A 25,244-nucleotide genomic window follows, 5' to 3' on the forward strand; every position below is an offset into this window, starting at 1 on the left:
CCCAGTTTTCCTGCCGATTTAGTTCCGTATTGGACTTATACGGATATTATAATATTATAAATTATATATATATATATATATTATATGGAGTATAAAGTACATAAATACCAGACATATATATACATATAGAAAATATATAGAAAAAATAAAGATACAAATACATATCTCAGGTTACAATCCCTCGTTCATCTAATATAAATATACCTTGTATACCTTCTCGGCACGGGAAATAATACTCTGAGGCCTGTGCGGCCTACATAGAGAGACCAGAGAACATACCCCAATCCTGACCTCTGATCTCATGATCGTCATTTCGCATCTCTACCCGACTCGGGTCAGCTCACGGTCCGAAAATAAGAAAAGAAAAAAGACAAAAAAGCAATCTGGTCTGTCAAGTAGGACAGTGTCTTCACTACTAGACCAAATCCAGATTCAAAGTAGTTGCAATAACAATACCCGTCCACTCGCCGGCCGGTTGTCCTCCGGCCATTTTCCGGCATTTTTTTTCCATATTGGGCCGTCAGGAGGAAATCTGGGGGATCGGTGGATTTGGGACATCATACGTACAATATCGTACACCCTAGTTCCATGCCCGCCTAGAACTCTATCCCGACTAGGGTACAAAAGTACCCTTCACCCTCTACCTAGGCTATTGACCAGATCTTCCCCGTGGCAGCTGATGTCCGATCGGCATTTGTCTGGGCGGGAATCCATACACCGTCTCTTCCCGCGTCGGGAACACCAGAATAGGCAAGCGAGAAAAGTGTACACAGATGGGGGGGGGAACATTCTCGGAGAGTACAGCGAGAAATCCAGAATTGGCGAGTCATAAGAAAAAAAAAAAGAGCGGAAATCCGAACTCCACAGGATTGCCCAGAAATTCCAGTGGACCGGACCATAAGGCTTTTGCTTCCCACATGGTATTTTCTTTTCTTTTTTCCCCCTAAGAGGGGTATCTCGGCCCATTTGGATCCCTCGGGTATAGCTTCGTCCCCAGAACATGGATAACCTGCCATCCACGCAGCCTATCAATCTGGGGGAGAAGGGGGTATAAGCATCCAATCACCGATTTCCAAGACCAACCCTGGTCGGAGCTCCCCGCAAAGAAAGCGAGATCCTAGATCCTCACAGGAGTTACATTGAAAAGTTACCCTCTTGATTGGTGTCGGCTATGAACCTTCTCATCTAGCACACCCGGTATTCGACGGACTCCGTGTGACGTTCCTACAATGGGGGCTGGTTGTGTTTCCCCCGCTTGCCACCGGTCACAGGTGAAAGAGTCGGGGAAGGGATCAGGTCGCTCGGCAGAGGGTTGAATGAGTTGCCATCCCTTCGGAAGAACACGCATATTTCACGGGATAAGGAATTGGACTGACTCGACCCAGTCCTTACCTCCGTGCTTCTGCTGCCATCCATACAATCCTTTTATTCTTAATTCCACAATTTGTATCCTTGTAGAAGTACAAACAGGCCGAGGCCGACTGCATGATCCAGAGGTTTTATGTTTCATCCCTTACGGAATCCATGGGAATCCAAACCTGGTGTAGTTCCGAGGTTATACACATGCTCAGGAATGTCACACATCGGAAAAGTTCATACACCGAGTTTTTCCCCGGTCACATTTCGGCCCCATCCGATTCAGCGATTGGACCGCGGTCTCCGAAGCACAAGCGATTGGACCCCGGATAACCCCGCATTTACTTTATATTAGGTAAGAAGTTCGAGTCTATTTTTTGGGGGGGAGGAAGAGTTTTATAAAGTATGGAGTAGGTAGTATTCGATGGAATTATATATCATCTAGTAAGCGAGACTATACGAAGTAGTATTTTATATTATATAGTAACCTTAGAAGAGGGCACCAATAGTCATGTGCCCAATATTTTCCCTTACAACAGTAAATCTCCGACTTTATATTTTGTACCCCGGTGGATAGTAGTGGGGAAGCTTAAAAGGGAAATTGAACAGTTTTCATGACACTTGATTAACATTGCATACCCCGTACCCATTGGTAATCTGTACTCTGTACGGAGTACTTGTGCATACGGCATACGGCGTACAGTCCTTTCTGTCCTTTCAGTCCTTTCCACATTCTTGGCATTTACCCCACATATGGAGTAACTTCTCAGGTGACAAAAATTAATAAAGGAAACTTCCTTGTCCATCTTTTTCTTCTCGCCTTTCCAAACTTGATATTATCCGAGACATCCCGTGCCGCGCACCGGATTCCCGTATGGTTTTGGAAAAAAAAAAGTAAGAAAGAAATTAGTCCAATCCAATTCATAATACAAAGCCTCCAGCGCCATAGTGGCTTTAAGTAATATTTCCCAAAACCAACGGACGGGATTAAATCTTCTTAATTTTCCTTTCCTGTCCCATCTCGGCGCGGAGCAGTTGCCGACATTCGGCACGTGGTTCTACTAATTTCATGATATCACCACACACAACATGATATTTTAGTGTTGGATACTAGCCCAATGTCTTAATTTCTTTTTTTTTCAGGCTAAATGCTTCCAGAAAAGGAATTTAAAACCCGGGGAGATCCCGGATTCTATTATTCCGTCCGGAGTCTCCGTAGTTAAAACGAAAAGGATTCGAAAAGAACCAGGAACCTAGCCTCCCCACATCGGCTCGGTCAGAACATCGAACATCGGTGGGATACCGAGTCTCCCGAGTCCGGATTTGGATAGCCTACCGGTGCATGGGACTTTTTGCCCGGTAATTCCCCGAGGGCTAAATGGCGGAGAACTGTGCCTTAATGTACTGTGATAATTAGCATAATTGCTCCCTGCTTACTGGTGCACATCTGCTGATTTCCCACAGTTTCTGAATTCGTCGGGGATTCAATCCCGAGTGGCCAATCCCCCCACTCGGGCATAACTTACCGGGTTAGTCAGATTTGCTCTTTAGCCTGATCTGAATTGATCTGGTCCGGCTAATTAGTGGTACTTTTTTTTTACTATGGATTATTGTGAAATGCTCTTATGGAATCACCAGTCAATTTTATCTATAAAGAGTCGGAGAAACGAAATAAAATGCGTCGAACATGAAAAGCACCGCCGTAGTGGGTATATTATGAGCGATCATAATAAAAACCAAAACCAAAACCAAATAAACATTGTATAGAGAAGAAGAATAATAATAACCAAAAAGAGTCCACAGGATGGTAAATTAGAAGATCGATATCGTATCGTCAACGAGGACCCAGCCCGATGACTATAATGAGTGTAAGGGGTTAAACAAAGAACCTAGAGACGCAATTAGTAAGGGACACGGACACTTGTCAACAATCGCGAATAGCCACATACCAAGCCGCCAGAGCGATAATCAGATACATCATCATCAACAAGACACCCTCGAGCCAGTGAGACTTGCCATCGCCGATGAGGTAGTTGACCTATGAAACAACAGTCAGTATAATGAGATCCCCTCCTCGCCCTAAACAAAATCCACTTACCAAAAGAACAGACATGAATAGCACAACCACCTGGAAGCCATCAAAGTTGAGAGTCTGTCGTAGCTGCAGTCAGTACCAGCGTCTAATTCCAAAGGCTTTTTTCACAGGGCTTATCCATACCATGCCGTCCTCACCAATAATCCACCCAAGAACAACAATCAGCGGCAACACAAGCAGCGCAATCTGCATGCTGGATCCAACAGCAACACCAATCGCAAGATCCATCTTATCCTTGCATGCGACAGTCACCGCCGTAGCGTGCTCGGCCGCATTACCAACGATAGGCAGAAGAATCAACCCGACGAATGTCTCGCGAATGTTACCGGTAGCCGTCAAAGCATCGATGGATTCAACCTGCACAGAAAAATGAGCTCATTGCAACACACAAAGCAAAGATCTACGACAGATCGGAGAGAAAACTGCAAATACATACCATGAACTCAGCACACACAGCAACAAATGCAGTCGAGATAATCAGCGTAAGAATGGCAGTCACAACAGACAACTGCGGCTCCTCGGTTTCCTCCTCGGCTTCCTCCATCTGCATGTGGTCGGGACTCTGTCCAACCAATGGTGCGGCAGTCATTTTACCGATCTGGGCAATACCCCGGCTGGCATCGCCTTCACCGACCTTCGCGTGGCGCCGTTCGACCTTCTCGCTGGGTCGGTTGTATATCTCGGCATGCGACTTCAGCTGGAAGAAAAGGTAGCAGCCGTACACGATTAGAAGCAGGACGCTGGTGCCTGTGGTGTGGTGTGAGTAAGAAAATAGGTAAAGCGATAGACACAGACAGGCTAGAACGTACCTCGGGACATAGCTGCGGTTCCGTCGACTTCCTTAACTATAATCAATATTCTTGTTAGTTCTCGTGTCGACGGTCTTGGGATGGAGCCATAACTGACTGTTGGACCACTTGTGGTAGGCAGTGGGGATGATCAAACTGCTAACAGCTAATGCGAGCATACTCGCGGCTGTCTGGGCAACTGTTACGTTGAAATTTTGCTCTATGCGAGGGATACCGCCGAGGAAAAAGCACATGCCCATCACCAGGAGCAAGTTAGACAAAATACTTCCGATGAGCGAGGTCTGCACGATGAGGGTTTTGCCCTGGACCAGTGCGATGATTGCGACGATCAGTTCGACGGCGTTACTATATGGGTTAGAAATGCTGCTGTGGAAGGGGATAATGGATAGTGTGAAGCATACCCGAACGAGGCATTCAGCAGACCACCGATTGTTTCACTCGTGCTAGAAAAGATATCAGTATAGATCGCATAGAATCGGATACATTAAAGCATACCGAATAGCAACCTCTTCAGTTGCGAAACTGAGCATAGCAGCAAGGGGACTAGTAGATGGTTGTTAGTCAAAAGATCCTCGACCATGACCGACGTATAACTCGCTTACATGATAGCAATGAAGTTAACCACAAAGACCGCAATTGGATTGGCTCCAACGGCATAAAGCGCAACTGCACAAAAATAGAATTAGCCCATGCACTTCCATACATGAACAGCCAACAAGAGAAGCAAGACATACTTCCAACAGGGGCAGCAATCAAAAGCACATTGATCCACGAGTTCAAGATAGTAGCCTTTAACTGCGATGCAAAAGTGAAGCTCTTGTTACTCGAAAGCGACTTCTTATCCTCCCACTCATCGTTATCATGACGATGCTTGAACTTGCCCAAAATACCACCTTTCCGCTGACGCGCCTGCGCTTGCACCGATCCAACAGTGTCAGAGTCAACCCCGTGCACTGACGAGACATTGATTGGATCCTGGCTAGCCATGGACGGTTCAGGCGGAGACTTATGTGTTTCATGCTCGCCGCCAGCGAATTCCGGCGGGAATGTGTTCGAGTACTCTGGGACGGTAATGCCTTCGTTCATTTCCTGTCGACGTTGCTGGTCTGCTGGGAGCTCGTCCAAGGTCTGGGCGTGAGATAGTCCATCCTCGAGCTGCATGGAGTTCGATCGAGTGGGCCTGCTTTGCATGCGCTTTTGGAATGGGTTGAAGGAGGGGCCGTACCATGCTGAGGTGCGGGCCGCATGGCGAATTTTATCTAGTGGGATTATTAGTATGGCTGGCCAGTTGAGAGGTTGAGTATTCATAGATGTACTTACGCATGATGGCGGTGGGTTGATATGGGCTTCTGTGGAGAAATGGGTTTGTGAGTAAGCGTGGTCTTGCGAGATGTATTTAAATATCAAATGAAAGGACAAAGCCACAGTGATTGAGTGAAAATAGAGCAGCAGTGAGCCTTGGAGGTTATATTTGGCCCAAATAACACGCGCCACAGAGCGTGGCTTGGACCCGCGACGCTTAGGATGGATGCCTATTGAGAAGAGCTGAGGGAACACGTACCTACTAACGAGTTCGAGATGTGGGTAACTCGGCTTGTTCACAGGCTGAGGCGGTTACGGCAGTTTAAGCGCTAGATGTGGATTTGCCTCAAAAATACAGCCACAGCAGAATGATGAATGGCGGATCCGTGGTGTTCAAAGGGGATCCAAAAATGGAACGCGCACAGGGGAACGGTGAGAATAACGCGCAAAGCAAGGGGTAGACTGGAAGTCAACAAAGACTAAACGAGTGACAATTATGAAACGAGGACGGTGAGGAAAAGAGCAAAAGGAGTGACTCGAAAATGAAGGGATAGAAATTGCCTGGTAACAATTTCCTGGGTGTCCTGAAGGAAACAGACTTCGAGAAGACTTGAAAAACACAGCCACACTGATGGTGCGTACCTAGGTATTGGTATAGTGTGTATAGTGGAGTACCTAAATACTATAAGCTTGGCGTCTAGAAAAACAAAAAACAAAGCTCGGATCGCGAGACTTGTTGGTATAAAGTGTAGTTGGTAGTTGGCAAAGAACCGGTCAGAATAAGTATTTGTTTCAAGCCCAATTTTATAAATCCTTGTGCAGACTGCGTCAGACATCGTGAAATGGTGAATTTTGATGCGCTGGATTCATGAAACTCCAGCGCCACTCAAAACCTTGGAACCGAAAGCTTCGTCAGTGGAAGCTTTGTTCTCTGTGCTTGGGTGACTTGGCATAAACTTGTTTCTTTGAGATCGGCCATTCTGCTGTCTTCAAATAGCATGGTCACACCGCATTTATTGGATTTCTTCGGGCATTCCTGCAGATGTTGACATACGATGTAGCGGTGCAATCGTGGCACAGAGACCAGGCCACAAATATGGGGCTTCCGTTTATTGGGAGCAAATTTCATCCACCGCAAATTGTGTAGGGGGTGTTGACCCGCTCTTGGCAGTGTTTGGATCAATCAAATCTCGAGTATTGATTTCCACAACACGCCTAAACGCCACAACCCCCTTTTCCTTTTTGTCATGGTGTTGCTTCCCCAAGCCAGATGCATGATGAAACAATCACGTGTTGATTTTCAAGGTGTGGTTTTCAAGGTTGTTGGTTGGTGCCCATGTAAGCACGCACTGGGCAGCGCCGGGGCTCCCGTGGTCACCTAAGCAGGTGCCCTCGACCCCGGGGAGCCCTTAGGGTGTCCTATTAGGGGGGCACGCTCCCCCCAACAAGGGGATTGTAATCCTATCATAAGGCATCTCGAGGTCAATATTGACACTTGTTATAGGCTGACTCTTCGTAATGGGATCATGATCAATGATCAAATGGGCCTCGAGCAGATAGTGTGGGCGTCAGTGGCTTGCACTTGCTCTTTGACCCTACCAAAGTAAATGGCCACCATCATCCCGAGGAGATATATATCCATGAAGACTCAGCTCACTCAGCTGCACTGCCGACGTAGTTGGTTGTCATCCTTCCGGTTCTGTTGCGTCGGTGCCTGCGCCGTAAGCTTTGCGGACGGATGGCGAGGCGAAGTGTAGAACGAGGCAGAGTGAGAAGGAGTAAAAAGAAAGTCAAAAGCCTCAAGAGCAGCTAATGTGCTAAAGAAATTCACCGAAAAGGAAAAGAAAAGTTCAGCCCTATGGATTTTGGGGGAATGTTAAAGGGTCGAAAGGGCCGAAAATAGTTGCTGCCTACCTCGCGCTAGCCGCTTCGAGCCATGAGCTCTCCACCTGGACCTAGACCTGGGCAACCTAGGGCTAGGCAGGGCTGGAGGGCTTTGTGCCTGTTTCATTTGAAATCTCTCTGGTTTAATCCGTAGATTGTTCGCATTATCTTTGAGATAGAGGATAAATCTCACTTCTTCAACCTTTGCTTATTGGAGCTTGTGGAGAGCCCCCCATACCTGCTAGCTTGTAATATGCGTGGAAGGCGCTTAGGCTTCCCATCCCTAGTTGAAGTACCCCGTAGACTGCGAAACTACGACGCCCCAAGCTTTGGTTGATGACGTGGGGGTGAAAGGGGGTTCCTGTTTCTGTTGGAATCGAGCATTGCAGGAAAATTATCACAGCCAAACGGATGGAATCTACTCCCAGGATTATATGATGTTGCAAATCCCGGAGGTCTTAGACACTAACCAGGTTTGGTCGTTGATTAGCCCGTGGCTCTTACTCCCCGCCTGATAGCACGAACGGGCATCGCTTACAAGGCACTTATCAAATGCCTACCTACCATCTTTAGCGGTGTGGGGGCGAGCATCGCATACAATATTGCCCGGGGATACTAGCTTGATCCCACTTCCGGCTATAACGGCAACGAGTCAAATAAACATATTCTGGACTTTGGATATAGTGTACCTTTCACTGCGGTAGGTCGGTCCATTACAACGCCGTAGAACATATTATCAATATCCGGGATAGAGGCCCTGTACGGAGTATGTGCTGTATATATATGTATTTAACCGACATGTTCAACGTGTACCCCAGTTTAAACGACAAAGGGGGATTAGTCTGTATTTGTCCGTAGAGAAAAAAAAGAGTCAACATCTATCTACCCTGTACCACGTAAAAAAAGAGTTTTGTCTCAGCCCCAGTAGCCCGAAAATATCTCATACAACATACTGATAATGGAGCAAAGAATCCACCTGGACTCCATACAAAACGGGTTATTCAGTCGCCACAAAGCTTGGTAGAGCAAAATATGTACGATGAAGCCCCGAATGGGAAGGGACCGACTATCTACTCCGTAGTACCCCCGTATATCGTATGCTCAAACTGGACCCGCTTTTGACGTGATCTATGATATTCAGGGGTGCAGCTACCCCTGAGTTGCACTGCCTAGTCCTAGCCTCGAATGGGATGGTCTGCGTTTAGCTCTACAGTATGCTGTACTCCGTAGATTGTCTTTTTTTTTTTTTTTTTTTAGAAAAAGACCCGGGTTATGCAATTATCCCTACGGCGTTTACAACATAGAGAAGAGAGCTATGATAACCAAACGGGTGGAAATATCGGTGCCTACTCTGCCGTCTGATCGCCCCTGTAAATTTGAGGATGTGATGGATATCGATAATTTTTGTCCTGAGTGAAATGAGATGAATAGAAAGTTACTGGATTGTACAATATGCGTAAAACTCCGTACAATGGCTATGGTATTGAGAGATCCTAGAATATCTAATGTTATCCTCCGTATACGGAGTATTCGATGTTGAAAAGTAGTCCCTCTTAAGCCTTTTCCCGGCTTTTTCTACGGTCTACCTATGAATATTGAGAAGGGGGGGAAGATAACTAAGAAAACGTCATATTAAAAAAAACCATGGATAAGATATAGCAAGGCCGCATAAACAGCCGACTATTTTTGTCACAACTCATGGATACTCGTAAAGTGAGACATTGGGCTAAAATGTCCCAGAAGTACGGAGTACTTGGAACACAAACTCTTTAGGGCGTAGACTTTGATACCAATCCTACCATGAGGCCTGTATTTCTGTTTCAATTGACACAATTGACAAGCCTTAGCCAAGGATGCCCAGAATTCATGCCACACCACGTCATAGCATGGATCGCCCTTGGCAACGAACAAGCTTTCCAATGTTGAATATCGTGTCAATAATACAACATTGTATCCTATACACCTTGCGAGCCGTGTCTGAATGAGCAATAAGACACATACAGAGTAGATTAATACCAAAAAATGAATGTGAGATTCCATACCCTCCAGTCAGGGTTCACCAGGGTCCTTAGTGCAGCATCGGCCGTCCACGGGTTTACTAGCGCATACGCTTGTTTCAGGGGCAGTGGCAAATAAGCAAAGGATGTAACGGAAAAGGCTTGAAAGAAGGGAATAGTGGAGGATAGTGGAGGGTAGTGGAGGATTAGTGGTGGACCAGCGCAGGGACAGTGGGGGGGATGTGGGAGAGAGGTGGAGTATCAGGGCCAATGACCGGGGGAATATCAACTTCTTCCACTTTGTTTCTCTTTATATTGCCAATCATATCTTTCATTTGATTTACTGAAAACAAATATAGAATAAAAATATAATATGATGATATGCAACCCATATACCCACATGAATGCGCGTACACACAACCCCTTGGGTCCTCCACTTCCCCCTTCCAGGGTCTCTTTTCTTCTCTTCTCTTCCTACCACCTATATTTTCTCTTTCTTTTTTTCTTATTTACATTCGCTATTCTTACAGACGGTGTGTACCCGTCAGACATTCTTTAGGATTTCATTTTCCTTGCACAATGAAGGCCTCTATCATCGCTGGTCTCTCCCTTCTGGGAGCGGCCATGGCTGCTGATGTCCCCTCTATTGAGATTAAGGGCAAGAAGTTCTTCTACTCCAACAACGGCACCGAATTCTTCATCCGTGGTGTTGCCTACCAGCCCAACTTCACTGGTCGCAATGGTGCTTCCGGTACTGACTCATACACCGACCCTCTCGCCATCGACAGCTGCAAGCGCGATATTCCCTACCTGACCCAATTGCGCACCAACGTTGTCCGTACCTACGCCGTCGACCCCAGCAAGGACCACGATGAGTGTATGACCGCCCTCGCCGATGCCGGTATCTACCTCATCACCGATCTGTCCTCGCCCAGCGAATCCATCGTATCTGACGACCCTACCTGGAACGCGGATCTCTTCACTCGCTACTCCCAGGTCGTCGATGCCTTCGCCAAGTACCCCAACGTCATCGGCTTCTTCGCCGGAAACGAAGTCGCCAACAAGGTCAACAACACCGACTCTATGGCATACGTCAAGGCCGCCGTCCGCGACATGAAGTCCTACATCAAGCAAAAGAATTACCGTAGCTCCCTCGCCGTCGGTTACGCCACCGATGACGATGCCACCGTCCGCGAAGCCGTCTCCAACTACCTGATCTGCGACGAAGCCGCCGACTCCATCGACTTCTTCGGTTACAACATCTACGAGTGGTGCGGTGACTCCTCCTTCAAGACATCCGGCTACGAGGAGCGCACCAAGGAATTCGCAGACTACCCTGTCCCCGCCTTCTTCTCCGAGTACGGTTGCAACGAAGTCCGTCCCCGCAAGTTCACCGATGTTCCCGTCCTGTACAGTGACAAGATGACCGATGTCTGGTCCGGCGGTATCGTCTACATGTACTACGAGGAAGCCAACAAATACGGTCTCGTCTCCGCCTCCGGCGACAGCGTCAGCACCCTCCCCGACTTCAGCAACCTCTCCAAGCAGATGGCCTCGGTCACCCCGACCGGCGTGCAATCTGCCAAATACAGCGTCTCCACCACTGTCGGCCGTAGCTGTCCCACCGTCGGCGCGGACTGGAACGCCGCTAGCAAGCTGCCCCCTTCGCCTAACGCTGACCTCTGCGAGTGCATGTACAACTCCCTCGAGTGTGTCCCCAACTCCGATATCACCGACAAGCAGGTCGGAACTACCTTCGGCTACCTCGGCGGCGAGGCTGGTGTCATGAACGGAGTCCTGTCCAACGCTACCTCCGGTGTCTACGGTGCTTACTCCATGTGCTCGGCTAAGCAGCGTCTGGCCTGGGCTATGAACGTCTACTACCAGAAGAACAAGGCCAAGGCTGGTAGCGATGCTTGTGGCTTCAACGGTGTCGCTAAGACCAAGAAGTCTACCTCTGCCTCCGGCTCCTGTGCTACTCAGATGAGTGCTGCTGGCTCGGCTGGTACTGGTGCTGTCAGCGGTGGTCTTGCTGCTAGCACTGGTGCTGCTGCTTCTGGCTCTGCCTCGGCTGGCGGTGCTACCTCCTCCGGTATTGCTGCTGGTACTGTTCCCCAGGCTGTGCACATTGGTGCCTGGCAGGCCGGTGCTTATGCCGTCGCTGCTATTGCCTCTGGTGTCTTCATGATCATGCTGTAAACTGGTTGATTTATTTGCATATTCATGATTTAGACTTGGCTTTTTTTGGACTTTCTTACATAGCCTCCCCTATCCAAATTGGAATTGTGGGATTTGCTTTTTTTTTCTGTAACATTGTTTATACATACTCCTTATTTAAACTGCTAGCGGGTGTTCTATTATCCCGGATACTACTCCGTACTTCAAAATCTACTGATGAGATATTTTAAACAAATCTTCCTTTTCTAGCTTTGTATTTGGTAACTACTCCGTACTCCGTATATAGTTATAGGTTTGAATTGGCCACTTAATATGTATGAATTCTATTAAAATATAAACGCGATAACTACCGACTACTTGATTGGTTATGGATTTCGTGTTGTCATTGAGCCATGTTGATAGCTCATAGAATAAGACGATTGGCTTGAGCATGTCCAGGTGACGTCCTCCAATTTTCCTGGGTCTCACTTTGCTTTTTTTTTTTTTTTTTGAAGCGCTCATCTCTATTTTCCAAGTAAAATTGAGCACGCTCATCGAGAGGAAGTGATCCCCGGGACCACAAGGTGTCTACTCCACATCCCAACAATTGGAAAGTTGCTCCCGAAGTATATCGAAAAATTGTCAATGTAATTATTAAGATTCACGTTGATCTAAACATCATAGACCTCCATGGCTATATCCCCGCCCCACAAAATTCGTAGCTCAAACAAACACACCTAAAAAAACAACTCGTCCCAACCAAATCTGACTGGCCTCTCCAAAGCGTGAGATCCATTCCAATATACAAGTACATACATATAGTTAGATAGATTTTATCTACCGTCTATCTTTATGCCGTATTTTCTCCAAGGTATATCCACTCCTCAGGAGGCATGTAAACAAAATGTAAAAACAACGCTCACAAGACGCAACATGTAACTTTTTCGCCAAAACCAACAGCGATTAGTTGGCGTCCTCAGGGAAGTACTCCTTAAGTGTTTCCAAGACGCCCTTTTCAGAGATGTCTTTCATGGCCTGCTCCATCTCATCGGTGAACCGCTTATATCCGCGCAAGTCATCACCGAAGAGGCTCTTGATTTGGAGCAGCCCGTGGGGGCCCTTGTCATCCCCAGCTGCAGCCAAAAGCTCATCAAGCATGGGGTCAACGACGTCGAATTTCGCGCCGTGGTCATCAACACCTCGGATGTATAGGAACCAAGAGGCCGCGACGAAACACAGGCGGCGGAAGGGGTAATCACGTTTCTCTTCCTTGCTCGCCATGATCGCCTCGGCAATCGATGGCATGATAAACTGTGGGATCTTGCCGGAGGCATTGAGGCAGACGCGAGGCAGCTGGTCCATGATTGTGGAGTTGGAGAAGCGCTTCATGAGAGTTTTGCAATAGTCGTCGATGTTGACACCTGGAATCTCGGGCAAGTGCGGCTTCACCTCCTCCTGCATCATCTCCCACACCAACTTGCGCAGCTGTGGGTTGTTCATGACTTCGTGGACGTATTTGAAGCCTGCCAGTTGACCCGGGTATCCGATGGCCGAGTGGCTGCCGTTAAGCAGACGGAGCTTGTGCTTCTCAAACTGCTCGACAGCGTGGACGTTCTTGACAACCTGGACACCAACCTTCTCGAAGTCTGGACGGCCGTCGGAGAACTGGTCCTCGATAACCCATTGCATAAAGGGCTCTGTGACGACGGGCCATGCGTCCTGAATTCCAAAGTCCTTTGCTAGTGTATCTTTGTCATTCTGTGATGTTTGAGGGGTGATGCGGTCAACCATGGCGTTGGGGAAGGCGCCTTTCTCGGCAATCCAATCCGCGATCTTGGGGTTGTGCAAGCGCGCGAATGACACTAGCATGTTGCGTGTGATGGAGCCGTTCTTCTGCATGTTATCGCACGACATGACGGTGAAGGGGTCGCGTTGTTCATTGTAGCGTTTTGCCAGGGCAGCGTATAGGAAGCCGAAGGTTGTGGACGGGGCGTTCACGTTTTTGAGGTCGGCCTCGATATCGGGGTGGTCACTTATCAGCTCGTGTGTGTTTTCGTTGTAGTAGTAGCCGCTTTCGGTGATGGTGAGCGACACAATACGGGTATCAGGGTGGGCCATCTTGTCGATGACGGCTTTGCGGTTGTCTGGGGCAAAGAGGTAGGAATTAATGCATCCAACAACGTGGGCAAAACTTCGTTTGTCAGAGCGCTCTATGACGGTGTAAAGGTGGTCCTGGTCTCTCAGGACATCACGCATGCCAGCATCGAAGGGTTGCAAGCCAACGCCGCAGATTGCATAGTCAGTTTCGCCATGCTTCTCCATCAATTGGTCGACGTAGACAGCCAGGTGAGCTCTGTGGAAGCCGCCGACACCGACGTGGACAATTCCCTCCTTGACTGGGACATTGCGGGTGCGATTGACCTCACGGTGGATTGGGATCTGGATCTTTCCTTTGCCTAGCTTCCCAATGGCTGCCAGGTTCTTGGTGCTGAGCTTTAGGGCTGCCATTGTGATCAGAGGGATTGGGGGAAGAAAGGAGTGAGCTTGCCAAAAAAAAAAAAAAAAAAGATGAAAGGTTTGCGGCTAAATTAACCAGCATGCGAGGGTGACCGCTGGTTTTGACCGCTGATCCTGGAAAATGTGCTGGGCGAATATTACATCATGTGGACACAAACCGCCACCCCTGAAGGTGTCCACCTTCCTGCGAATGCAAAGAGCCATATGGAATAATCCTTTTGGCATCTGATTAGTTTGTTTTTGGTAGTGGACCAGTCTGCTCCCAGCTTTGGAAAGTTGTGACCGTCTAATAATAAAAAGCGCCTTGCGTCAGAGCTATCCGCTTCCGATCTCGGGGCCGAGAACGTTCTTCTGCCGATGGCACTGGCCCCTTTCGGGAATTTTGTGCTCTCGGGAATGTTTTTTAAAGATCAGGACAACCTGGCAAGACATGGCATGGGGTTTCCCTGTACGGAGTAGAGCTGAAGGATGAAAACTCTGGCGGACTGAAAAGTACAGTTTCAATCTATTGATCCTATCTGTGAGATCATAGCTGAAATGGGAAAGCCCCACCCGAGACAATCCGGTCTGGACTTGCCACTTTTGTTTTGGAATTTGGAATGAAGGGATGAGATGTAAATCATTACCAGCCACCTCCTTTCATCATCACTGGTAAGATGGCCGAGTTGGTCTAAGGCGCCAGGTTAAGGTATACCTTGACTCCATAACTAGCAATAGTTTCCTGGTCTCGCAAGAGGCGTGGGTTCGAATCCCACTCTTATCATGTCTTTTTGTTCTTTCTTTTTGGTCCTTGGTTTTGCTTCTTTTCTTTTCCCATAAGAGGGTTGATTAAAAATATTACTAAAAAAAAAAACTTTGTAGATGAATACAATCTCTAATTCCTATTCCTTTTTTTTCAACCCATCATACATAGTCGCAGCTCCAAATCTATATATGCGGGATGCTAGACAACCAATCCGGGGTAATGTAAGAATCAGCTGGAAGCGCCCTCAACGACGAGAGCATAAGCGCAAGGGTCCCAAAACGTGCTATAAAATACACATACAATGATCCATCGGCAAGCACAATCTCGAGCATTGTGACGGGAGAATTCGGATCCCCCAGGCTCTTCACGCACGAAGGGAGCAGTTTCTTTTCCGCAAGCCACACGGCGATCAGAGGCCCTTGGGCAACAACCAGTGGGATGAAGGATGATGAAATTGCAATTAACGTGAAAACTCGCCATGCTATCTTTTCAGCTTCTGTGGGGAATGTGAAATTCCATCTATCAATTTTAAGTATTAGCCCTAGCCAGACCGAGGTATGAATATATATATCGCTTACCCAGCAACATGAATCCCACTAAAAAAAATAGCAATGAACGTGGCAAAGACAGCAGTTAAAGCTTTCCCGCCATGAGATAATCGCACTGCACTATCTTCACTGGGAGAAGGAAACCGCGCCGGTCCATCGGCAAAGAAAAATGTGAAACGCCCTGAGCTATCCCTTGGGGCGGGCGGAGGTGTACTCTCAGAAGGAAGACCTCGTAGGTGAATCCAGCTCTGCGGACTTGCATCCATAGCCCGCCTGATTTCCTCCGGGATATTGCCTCGACTATATCGTAAGGGTATGTTGATCGTGGTAGCCATATCCTTGGGCTTGTTCCACCAGAAGCCATAAAGAAACATTCCACAGGCGACATATGCGACCGTCCCTAGCTCAAGCGGCGATATAGACAGCGAGTAAGCCGCTCGTGTTACGATATTGCACATCGCCCAGAGGCTCTGTAAAACCGTGACCACCATACCCAGGGCATCAACCTTCGCTCGGTCTTGGATGTCCTCATCATGAAAATCAGAGCAAGTAATTATCCCAGCTCGGATAAATACCAGTATATTCCTTGGTGTGATGGTATACAGCCAGTCATCCTGCGTCTGTAAAGCTAGACCGCCCATTTTGACACAATACCCCTGAGTAATACTCCAAGAGGGCACCGGTTGCCTTTGGACTTCGTCTTTTGGCTCATTCACCAAAGACTGAGCAGAATTGCAAGAAGTAGCTATACTCCTCGCCATAAACATCTCGACTACCGCACCCCAAGCTATCACTTCGGGACAGAGCACGGTTAGCAGCCATAGGGTGATTTTGACGGCGTTGCGCTGGACTCCATTCCAGCTGCGGGGTGGGACATCGATGCGGAGAACAGTCCACGTGCAGGCGAGGATCGTAGAAAAGCATGTCCACACTATCGTCCATGTTGATCGGGAATTGTCATCGAATTGCCAGCCTTCGAGATTAGTGTTCGTGCTGGCTTGCGAAGGTTGCACGAGCAGACAAATACCCGGGAGTAAAAACATTGGAGGCACTCTTATATAAAGCTCATCTTGGCCAAAAAGGGGGAAATTATTAAAATAAACATAAGCACCGAAGAAGTGGGGGGCTTTGACGTTGCTCCACTCTAGGGCTTATGTAGTAGGGAATAGTGTCATGCGGGTCAATACGTCTAGATATGTCCTCGAGAGATAAAGAATATAGAGACCAGCGGAAAAACAAAAACAGCCTGAAAAACCTGTAGATATGCCAGGAAAAAAGGGACTTACAATGTACCAAGCAGAGATATTAGACAGAAGCCAGTACGACTATGAAACAGTAAAGTGGATTGTAAAAATCTTTATATGCGCCAAGGAGAGAAGAAAGAACTATCTATATGTAGAAGACTAAATGTACTGGGAGCAAACATGCATATATCACGTGACCACTTCTGACAAGAGACTAACTGTAGTTATTTATACCTAGATAGCCTCAGAACTGGGTAGCAAACATCAAGGTCATATGACCTACATCTAAACGGCGTTTTTAGCTGTGCGTATGGGGTTATGTTGTTACCATACCGCAGGAGAGTCCATGTATTTCTCTTGTAATGATAATCTGATAGAAATAGAGATATACTTTGGGGATGGCATAAAAGGGAATTTTGATTGTAGGTTGGATATAGTGCTATATGCTATATCTCGTTCGCCAATACTATTGTTATTATATCTGGTCAGACTGGCTAAATATTGACGTAAGTTATGAAACCAGACCAAGATTAGATATAAAGAAAATGGACGGATAGGTTCAGAGACTTCCAATTGTAAGGAGGAGTGTGGAAAGTATGAACATGGAAATCATTTGATGTCTACCATTATCGAAATTTCATGTAATAAATGCGCCCTGATCGACATCCCAAACCTAGTGTTCCATCTCCAATCGCCGAACAATAAGGCCGAGCCTCAGGGGGAAGCCATAATAACTTCTTCCCATTCAGGGCTACCCACTGTTCCTCCCGTATTGATACCTCTAGACTCGTCTGGGATGTTTCAGAATTATAATGCCCACTTCTGGGCTGGATATCGAGGGATCCAATATTGGTTCTTAAACACGAGCCATCACCGGAGAATTCCATAAAAGTCACCACTTCGTCGGTTTTTAAGGTCTGTTGCAGGGCCCATGTCGTGGTGTCCCAGAGTTGCACTATGTGTTTGGTATGGGCGGCTAGTAGGCGGCTGTCGGACGAGAACTTAACCGATGAAGCCCAAAGCCAAAAGTCCCCGAGAGTGTGCCGTAGAACCCCTGTCGTGGCGTCCCAGAGTCGGATCGTATGGTCACAGGAGCCGGAGGCTAGTAGCCGGCCATCAGGCGAGAATGCCACCGAGTTAACGTCATATGAATGACCCTCAAGAGTCCGTTGTAAGACTCCCATGGCGGTGTCCCACAGTTTGACAGTATGGTCGCCGGAGCCAGAGGCTAGGAGGTCACTGTTAGGTGAGAATGCTACTGACCAAATCGGCATTGAATGACCCGTTAGAGTCTGTTGTAGTGCCCCTGTAGCGGTGTCCCAGAGCCGGACGGTGTGGTCTTTAGAACCAGAGGCTAGTAGTCGGCCATTAGGCGAGGATGCTATCGATATAACGAACTCTGAATGGCCCTCAAAAGTCTGTTGTACGACTCCTATCGTGGTATCCCAGAGCCGGATCGTATAGTCATGGGAACCGGAAGCTAGCCGCCCATCAGGGGATGATGCTATTGAGGTAGTACTGCCCGAATGACCCTCGAAAGTTTGCTGTACGGTCCCTGCCACGGTGTCCCAGAGTCGGACTTTGCTGTCACCGGAGCCGGAGGCCAGCCGGCCATCAGGAACGAATACGAGCGAGCGAACATCGGAAGAATATACATGAAGAGTCTGTTGTAGGACTCCTGTCGTAGTATCCCAGAGCACGACTGTGCCATCGGTAGAGCCGGAGGCTAGCCGGCCGTCGGGCGAGAATGCTACCGAGTTAACAGTATCTGAATGGCCCTCGAGAGTATGTTGTAGAGCCCCTGTGGCGGTGTCCCAGAGCCGGACTGTGTGGTCCCATGACCCGGAGGCTAGTAGATGGCCATTAGGAGAAAATGCGACGGATTTAACAACTCTAGAATGTCCCTCAAGAGTTTGTCGTAGGACCATTGCTCCTATTGTGGTGTCCCAGAGCCGGATTGTGTGTTCAAATGAGCCGGAGGCTAGTAGCCGACTATTCGGAGAGAATACTAGGGAGGTAATGTTGCAAGAATGACCCCTAAGAGTCTGTTGTAAGACCCCTGTCGCGGTGTCCCAGAGTCGGATCTCGCTAGACGAGCCGGAGGCTAGTCGGCCATCCGGCGAGAATGCCAACGAGTCAACTTCGTAAAAATGGCTATCTAGAGCCTGTTGTAAAGCTCCTGTTGCCATATCCCAGAGTAGAACCGTGTGCTCATGGGAGCCTGAAGTGGCTAATAGGCAACCGTCGGGTGAGAATGCCACCGATCTGACATCGGATGAATGGCCCTCGAGAACCTGCAATTCTGCACCCCATGTATTCTCAATCCATGGCACCTGGGCCATCCACTGTGGAATATCTTCATTAAATTGTTTCCGAATTATTGAATTTAAGGGTGCAAATGCAAGCCCTGAGCAGTAAATTTGCAGTGGCGAATCATCAACAATCCTATGGGTTTTCAGAACAAAGCGTTTTGCATCCCGTAAAAACTCTGACATTGTGCCATGGCTGCTCTAAATAGGCATATTTATTAGTGCATGTAGTTTTATATACTTGTGCAAGCAACTTACAGGTAGAACTGTTCCCAAAATATTAAGAATACCCACCACTTCTGCTCCGAGACCTAATAGGTTCATTGCTTCCATCCAATGTAGGAAATGTCTCTGGAGAAATAACAGAGCATCGTGCAGTACACCAAGCGAGTCCATGCAGTGCATTAGATGATGTGCCCAGTATCGACAGGAGTACTGCAGTTCTGGAGAAAGATAGTGATCGATTGTCTCCTGATCAACCTCCGCACGTTGTGTTCCATCACTTGGTAATTGGCATATATTTTTCCTTAAATTTTGACACATAAGGAGGCAACGAGTGGCCAACATATAGTGCACTTTCTTCTCATCTATCCAAAGTGGTGTCTTCTCGCGTGTTTCCGGATCAAGAAGATAGTCTCGGAATGATAGATGGAAGGGCCGTACTGGCAAATTCTTATCATCTGGTACACTCAGAACCGAGTGTAATAGGCTCAGTCTGATATCAACAAGACGCTGAGGGAGGCCAATAAGGTTCGAAAGTGAGATGGCTGAGAGGGGACTCTGTAATATCACGATTGCACCGACCACTTGTTGAAATTGACGAACCATTTGGTTTAACTGCCTTTTGCTTTGGTCACACAAAACCCGTTTGAGCACAGGAAGGTACGTTCCATCAAGCTTTGATGTATCGTTTTCATGTGTCAATATCTCATTGAGGCTATCCTTTGGGTCCCAATAAGGGTCCTCAAGGATACGGCATATAGTGGCGGCGAAAATAAACAATGGTACGGACAATGTCACCAGATATTGGAAATTAGTATTTCCAGGCCAATCGACAGGTAGGGTGCGGTTAGTCCGTATAGCTGAGAGTCGGTGCTTCAAGAACAAAGATATGTCGTGCTCTATCACTGGTTTGGGAACCTCATGAAGGATCAAATCTTGGTGTTCATCGGGGATCCTTGAGAATTCTTGAAAGATTGGCCATTCAGGCCTGCTTGTCAAGAAAATACGTACATAGACAGTATCAAGCTTCTGAAGCTATGATAGCAATCCGAGTATGAGTCGCATATCATCGTCCGAATCACATTCATCTAGTGCGTCGATCACTATAACCACAGTTGGGAGAGTGGATAAGACTAAGCCTTGGAGTGGCTTAAGGAGCAGTTTATCAAATTGTTCCTTCAGTCCTCTTTTGAAATGTCAGAGTTGTCTTGAAGTGCTTTCTGGACACCGGGGAATAGCCCAGTAATGCTCCTCACTAGTTGTCTTGTAATCGTCGGCAACAACTTTGTCGCATTCCCCCGATCCCCTTCACCCCTTTTAAAGAAGAAGTTTTCTCCGAGTAGATTGGTCTTGCTCAAAGTCTGTGTTATCGTTCTCGAGATGGTTGATTTGCCAGTCCCAGCTCTACCATTCAACCAGAAAATGCCTTTTCCGCTCGGAGAACTAGCCCATTCCTCAATTTGACGCAGGAGGGCTACTCTGGTGCCCGGAAGACAATAATCCTCATGTTGGTTCTCATACGAGTCGAACTGGGCCCCCTGTGCCACTAGTAATTGGCTTAGGCTTGTACGATAGTCGATTCGGTCGGTAGTCTCATGTATACCGGCGACGACGGCTCTAAACAGGTGTCAGCTAACTATTAACTATTGAACGGTTTTAACACCTACACTTGATCAATATTTAAGGATAACGTGAATGTTGATTTGTATCCCTGAAGATCTGATACGATTTCTTTCACCTGTTTCTGTTTGATAGGCCATGCTAGCGCGCGAAGCCCTAGTCTCTTCATCGCCCGCTTTTCTTTTCCTGGCCTAATCATCGTGTTACAGAGAAGGCCAGGGACTAGTAAGTACGCTGGTAAAATCACTGTATTGCGCTAGAGAGAGAGAGAAAGAGAAGAAGCTATCTACAGATGCTAAGACTAATGTACTGGGAGCAAACAGTGGTGGTCACGTGACCTTCCAACACATCGCTTGCAAGCATTTAAGAGTTAAACAGCAACGAGTGATAGAGCCAGAGATGGTCTGGGAACTAGAAATCCTAGAGCCGTTGGGCCCTTGGAGAAGCACATTCAGCTCCCGGAGAACTCCTTCGAGATCCGTGACGGCTTGCTGAAGCTCTAAAATTTCGTCCCTAGCTTTTTTTACCTCTTGGATGTAGTCGCCGCAAATCTTCACAATACTCCCCGCCAGTTGTATGACCGCGATAACGCTGGCTGCAGATGACAGTCCATCCATTGAACAAGGTGGATATAACAGAAGAAACTGGCAGGTTGGATGTGGTGGGATAAAATGGAGACTAGAAGGGATGAAGTGCAATACCAGAGGTATCGAGAAAGTGAAATACTGAGAGAATGATATAGAATAGCAAATGGTAAATTGGGTCTGAGACAGGAAAACCAGGGTGGATCTGGATCATGGCGGTCAACAGAGATTACGGTTGGTATTTTATGATGGCCTGCATTTCCGGCTCAGTCTAAAAAAAATATGTGACTCGAAATTAATCGGGCTTTTTCCTGGGCTGTTTGCACTGCATTAGATGACACGAGGCACTATGCATGACATGCATGACGTATGACTCGGCGTCTTAACAAATAATTCTGCCAATAAAGTTTTTGTTCGATGTAAGAAATTACAAGAGTTTAAAATACATCGAGGCTGAGCCCAAGAGCAGTAGCTTTAACTGCCGAAAAGAAGAGTAGCCGCCGAGAGTGCGCCCAAGTGACTACGATGCATCCAAGTGCCGCAATATAGGACCAATCATTGCTCGCCTTTGCTAAAAGCCTTGTATAGATAGAGACATGTCTGAAAGAATACGAGGTTCATCAACAGTACAAGTCTCAACATTGAAGCTAAGGCTATTTCCAAAGATGTCACACTCCCGCTCTCCCGATTTCTGGACTGAACAATTAGAATTGTTGGTTGGATCGTCGGCCCGAGCCGACCGCGTTCAACCATGGAAAGCTTCTATCATTATGACGGGTCTAGAAGGCGGTATTGTGCTTGTCTATGAAAGACAGTCAATAATATCTCTACGAAGACAACCACCTATCTATCCTTTGACCTGTGGACTCCTTTTGTTCTTTCTTCCGTAACGCCAGGTGGTGGAGCATCCTCGGGTGAGAGGTTTCCGTCGCTAGCGCCCCGTCTAGGCAGAAAACAGAAAGAGGGATATTATGAAACCCCTCTCCAGTTCCCGTTGCTATTCTTAGTTCTTTATCCAATCAACCAACAGCACCAAAAATTTGATTCGCCTCGAAGTCGGTCTCGTCACCTCAACCTGTTCTTAATCCTTGCCTAGGACCGGTATAGAACTTAAGTGTTTGCTTTGCCGCAGACCCACCTGGGCGCTTCGAGCCTCATCGAATTTGATAAGTCACGATTAAATAACTATGGAGACAGGGGGGAGGGTTGTGCGTGTGCGTTGAAAGAAAGGTGCTTGGATGATTGTAACGAGTAAGTTGATCGAGCTTCCAAGGGCCATCATCTGTCAAGAGAGGGAGACGTCGCATGGTAATACGTTAGAGGACTTCATTGTATGTCACCTTTCTGAACTATCTCGCTGTAAAACAATAGTTTCAATTTGCCTATAACTATACAGTCTAGAGAAAAAAAAAGTCGTATGAAAAGTCGTATGAGGGAGGTATTCACAACCAGAGGTCATGACTCATATCCACCAGCCATGCAATATGAAACCTCAAGCCCAAATTTGACTTCAAGGATTAATCAAATCTGCCGCCCGCTCTGCAACCGCATAAACAGTAGCCTGAATATTGCCACTAGGCTCAAGCGGGAAAACACTAGCATCGACAACCCTCAAGTTCTTCGTTCCGTAAACTTTCAGCTCAGAATCAACAACGCCCCCAATCTCCCTCGGCAACATAGCACACGAGCCCGCGGGGTGGAAACATGTATACAAGCGATCCTTCACGATATCCTTCACGTGGTCCAGATCACTCAAATCGGTCGTACTCTCAGGCATGCGTTTCCCGGCCTTGAGCAAAGTAGAGAATGGCGCAGTCTCAGCAATGCGGCCCACGAACTGCAACTGCCGAGCCATGATCTCAAGATCGAGCGGGTGCGAGAGCAGGTTCGGGTCGTAGGTGGGTTTATCTTCACTATTTCCGGAGGAAATATGGACCGAACCGCGCGAGAATGGATGGTTGTGCAGCACCATGACGGCGATGTAGTTCTCCGGGAGAGTTTTAACCAGGACATCGGCGAGTGTTGTTCTGCCTGGGTTCATTTGGAGTTGGGCAGGGAGGAAGAGGTAGTGTGAAGATGGGCCATCGCTTTGGAGGAGCATTTTGCGGATATGAGAATACTGCGCTTGCAGGTTGGGTGGGGTATTATCGTTGTCGAGGTATTTGGAAAGCAAGGCCTCGATTTGTTCTTTCGGAACGGCACCAGTTCCATCCATCAAGGGGAGGTAGGCCATGCTGAGGGGCATGCCTGCCAGCGGGCCTCCGTGTGTCTCCTCGTAGAGCTTGATGAGTGCCTGAACGACGTTTGGATCGCGCAGGATATCTCCAGAGACCTGGTCATCGGCGACCTCAAAGTTGATGCTTGTGATGGCATGGTCTTGGAGGTTCTCGCCTACGGCCGGGTTGTCAATAATTACCGGAATGCCATGGGTTTGGAGAAGATCTGCACGGCCGATGCCCGAGAGCTCGAGCAATTGAGGGGAATTCAGGCTGCCTGCGCAGAGAATCACTTCTTTCTTTGCCTTGATCTCGTATGAACTGTCTTTCGTCTTGACCTGCACGCCTGTAGCTATAACCTCTCCATCTTGTTGAGTGAGGAGGATTCGCTCAACCATTGTCTCCGCAAGAAGTCGCAGGTTCGGCCGCGCCGCGACCTCGGGGGAGTAGTATGCCGCTGCGTACCCTCTTCTCCCCGTCTCGGCATCGACGCTTAGCGGGGAAGTAAAAGCGCCCAGCTTGTGGCCATCAAGAGGATCGGCCTCTGATTCCCAGCCCAGTTGGGCAAATGTCTCATCCCAGGCTTTGTTAAACGGCCCATACACATCTGGTAGAGATACAGGGACAGGACCATCACACCCTTGGTTATTTACTTTCATGTACCGGCTTGTGCCGAGTAGTTCTGCCGTCGCCTCGCTGGGCGCGGTGTACGAGTGGAATTTGCGAAGATAGGGGGCCATATCCTCGGCGCCCCAGCCCTCATTTCCCAGGGCCTGCCATGCGGCAAAATTTGATGCCGTAGGGTATACAACTGCAGAGAAATTTAAAGCGGAGGATCCGCCGACGACGCGACCGCGTGGCTGGCCGATCTGGCGGTTTTTTGCATGAATCTATTCATGAATTAGCTTTAGATACGAGATGACGATGTTGAGAGCGGACATACTTGCGGAACACTCATGTAGTCCCAATCAAAGTCTGGGTTGCCATACATCGTGCCTAAAAATCCAGGGGTCTCGATGCGAGGATCGCCCATCCGATTGGCACCAGCTTCAATGAGGAGGACCTTGATGGAGACATCTTGGCTTAGACGATTTGCCAAAACAAGTCCGCCGATTCCTGCGCCGATGATAATGTAGTCGTAGTCATCCATCTTGCAGCTTAAGAATCTTTAATTAGCATGGAGGGGAAGTGAAGATTATAGGAATATTTTGGGAGGATCCAGAGCGGACTGACTACTGATTGACTGACAGCGGATACGCGGCACTTACGGAGTACAAGATTCCCAAATCTTGTTAGTTTCAAGTTAGCTGTTACATACATTGCTAGCTTCACACTCAGTAATTTGCTCAGAAAAACGCTTATACCCCTCAGTGAGGCTAGTACCCACCCTAGGGACAAGTGAGGTAGTATACGGAGTATTATTTGATCATAAGCGAGCCAATGGATCCAAAAGGGGAAATGGCATTTGCAAGTTTGACTTGGCTTCAACTAGTTGAACTAGTCGATACTCTGTCCAATGACAGTCGATTTCTTCAGCCTTCTAGTCCGAGTCCGGTAAATTAATTTCGGTCTAAAAAAACGGCCCGCTATAAAGATCCATAATCCCCTGCTGATCTTTTTACCTGGTCAGTTAATAGTT

At 47.7% G+C, this 25,244-nt stretch overlaps 7 protein-coding genes across 7 annotated transcripts; 1 reads left to right on the forward strand and 6 right to left on the reverse strand.

Moving 5' to 3' along the window:
• Positions 1 to 3,232: 3,232 nt before the first annotated feature.
• Positions 3,233 to 5,584, reverse strand: N7487_011637 (hydrogen/calcium exchanger domain-containing protein; the record flags this gene model as incomplete). The annotated part of the gene is made up of 12 exons (XM_056879367.1): positions 3,233 to 3,245; positions 3,306 to 3,394; positions 3,455 to 3,508; positions 3,575 to 3,808; positions 3,888 to 4,198; positions 4,261 to 4,296; positions 4,358 to 4,605; positions 4,662 to 4,703; positions 4,756 to 4,803; positions 4,863 to 4,926; positions 4,995 to 5,519; positions 5,581 to 5,584. 12 exons carry the CDS (start codon positions 5,582 to 5,584, stop codon positions 3,233 to 3,235), a joined length of 1,668 nt encoding a protein of 555 aa, XP_056724686.1.
• A 4,438-nt stretch (positions 5,585 to 10,022) lies between these two features.
• On the forward strand, positions 10,023 to 11,642 carry N7487_011638 (glycoside hydrolase family 72 protein; the record flags this gene model as incomplete). The annotated part of the gene is made up of 1 exon (XM_056879368.1): positions 10,023 to 11,642. The coding sequence occupies one exon, from the start codon at positions 10,023 to 10,025 to the stop codon at positions 11,640 to 11,642; it is 1,620 nt and encodes a 539-aa protein (XP_056724687.1).
• A 921-nt stretch (positions 11,643 to 12,563) lies between these two features.
• On the reverse strand, positions 12,564 to 14,108 carry N7487_011639 (mannitol dehydrogenase family protein; the record flags this gene model as incomplete). Its single annotated transcript, XM_056879369.1, has 1 exon — positions 12,564 to 14,108. The coding sequence occupies one exon, from the start codon at positions 14,106 to 14,108 to the stop codon at positions 12,564 to 12,566; it is 1,545 nt and encodes a 514-aa protein (XP_056724688.1).
• Positions 14,109 to 15,044: 936 nt separating this feature from the next.
• N7487_011640 (uncharacterized protein) lies at positions 15,045 to 16,453 on the reverse strand (the record flags this gene model as incomplete). Its single annotated transcript, XM_056879370.1, has 2 exons — positions 15,045 to 15,381; positions 15,441 to 16,453. The coding sequence occupies 2 exons, from the start codon at positions 16,451 to 16,453 to the stop codon at positions 15,045 to 15,047; spliced, it is 1,350 nt and encodes a 449-aa protein (XP_056724689.1).
• An 827-nt stretch (positions 16,454 to 17,280) lies between these two features.
• N7487_011641 (WD40 repeat domain-containing protein) lies at positions 17,281 to 20,273 on the reverse strand (the record flags this gene model as incomplete). Its single annotated transcript, XM_056879371.1, has 3 exons — positions 17,281 to 19,164; positions 19,222 to 20,173; positions 20,197 to 20,273. The coding sequence occupies 3 exons, from the start codon at positions 20,271 to 20,273 to the stop codon at positions 17,281 to 17,283; spliced, it is 2,913 nt and encodes a 970-aa protein (XP_056724690.1).
• A 90-nt stretch (positions 20,274 to 20,363) lies between these two features.
• N7487_011642 (uncharacterized protein) lies at positions 20,364 to 21,422 on the reverse strand (the record flags this gene model as incomplete). Its single annotated transcript, XM_056879372.1, has 3 exons — positions 20,364 to 20,802; positions 20,853 to 20,923; positions 21,255 to 21,422. The coding sequence occupies 3 exons, from the start codon at positions 21,420 to 21,422 to the stop codon at positions 20,364 to 20,366; spliced, it is 678 nt and encodes a 225-aa protein (XP_056724691.1).
• Positions 21,423 to 22,899: 1,477 nt separating this feature from the next.
• On the reverse strand, positions 22,900 to 24,780 carry N7487_011643 (GMC family oxidoreductase; the record flags this gene model as incomplete). The annotated part of the gene is made up of 2 exons (XM_056879373.1): positions 24,549 to 24,780; positions 22,900 to 24,495 (listed from the first exon to the last, which is right to left on the reverse strand). The coding sequence occupies exons 1-2, from the start codon at positions 24,753 to 24,755 to the stop codon at positions 22,900 to 22,902; spliced, it is 1,803 nt and encodes a 600-aa protein (XP_056724692.1). The 5' UTR covers positions 24,756 to 24,780.
• Between the last annotated feature and the right edge of the window lie 464 nt (positions 24,781 to 25,244).

Source organism: Penicillium crustosum (assembly GCF_028827405.1).
Source record: "Penicillium crustosum strain IBT 35664 chromosome Unknown utg000005l_segment0_segment0, whole genome shotgun sequence".
Classification (NCBI taxonomy): Eukaryota; Fungi; Ascomycota; class Eurotiomycetes; order Eurotiales; family Aspergillaceae; genus Penicillium; species Penicillium crustosum.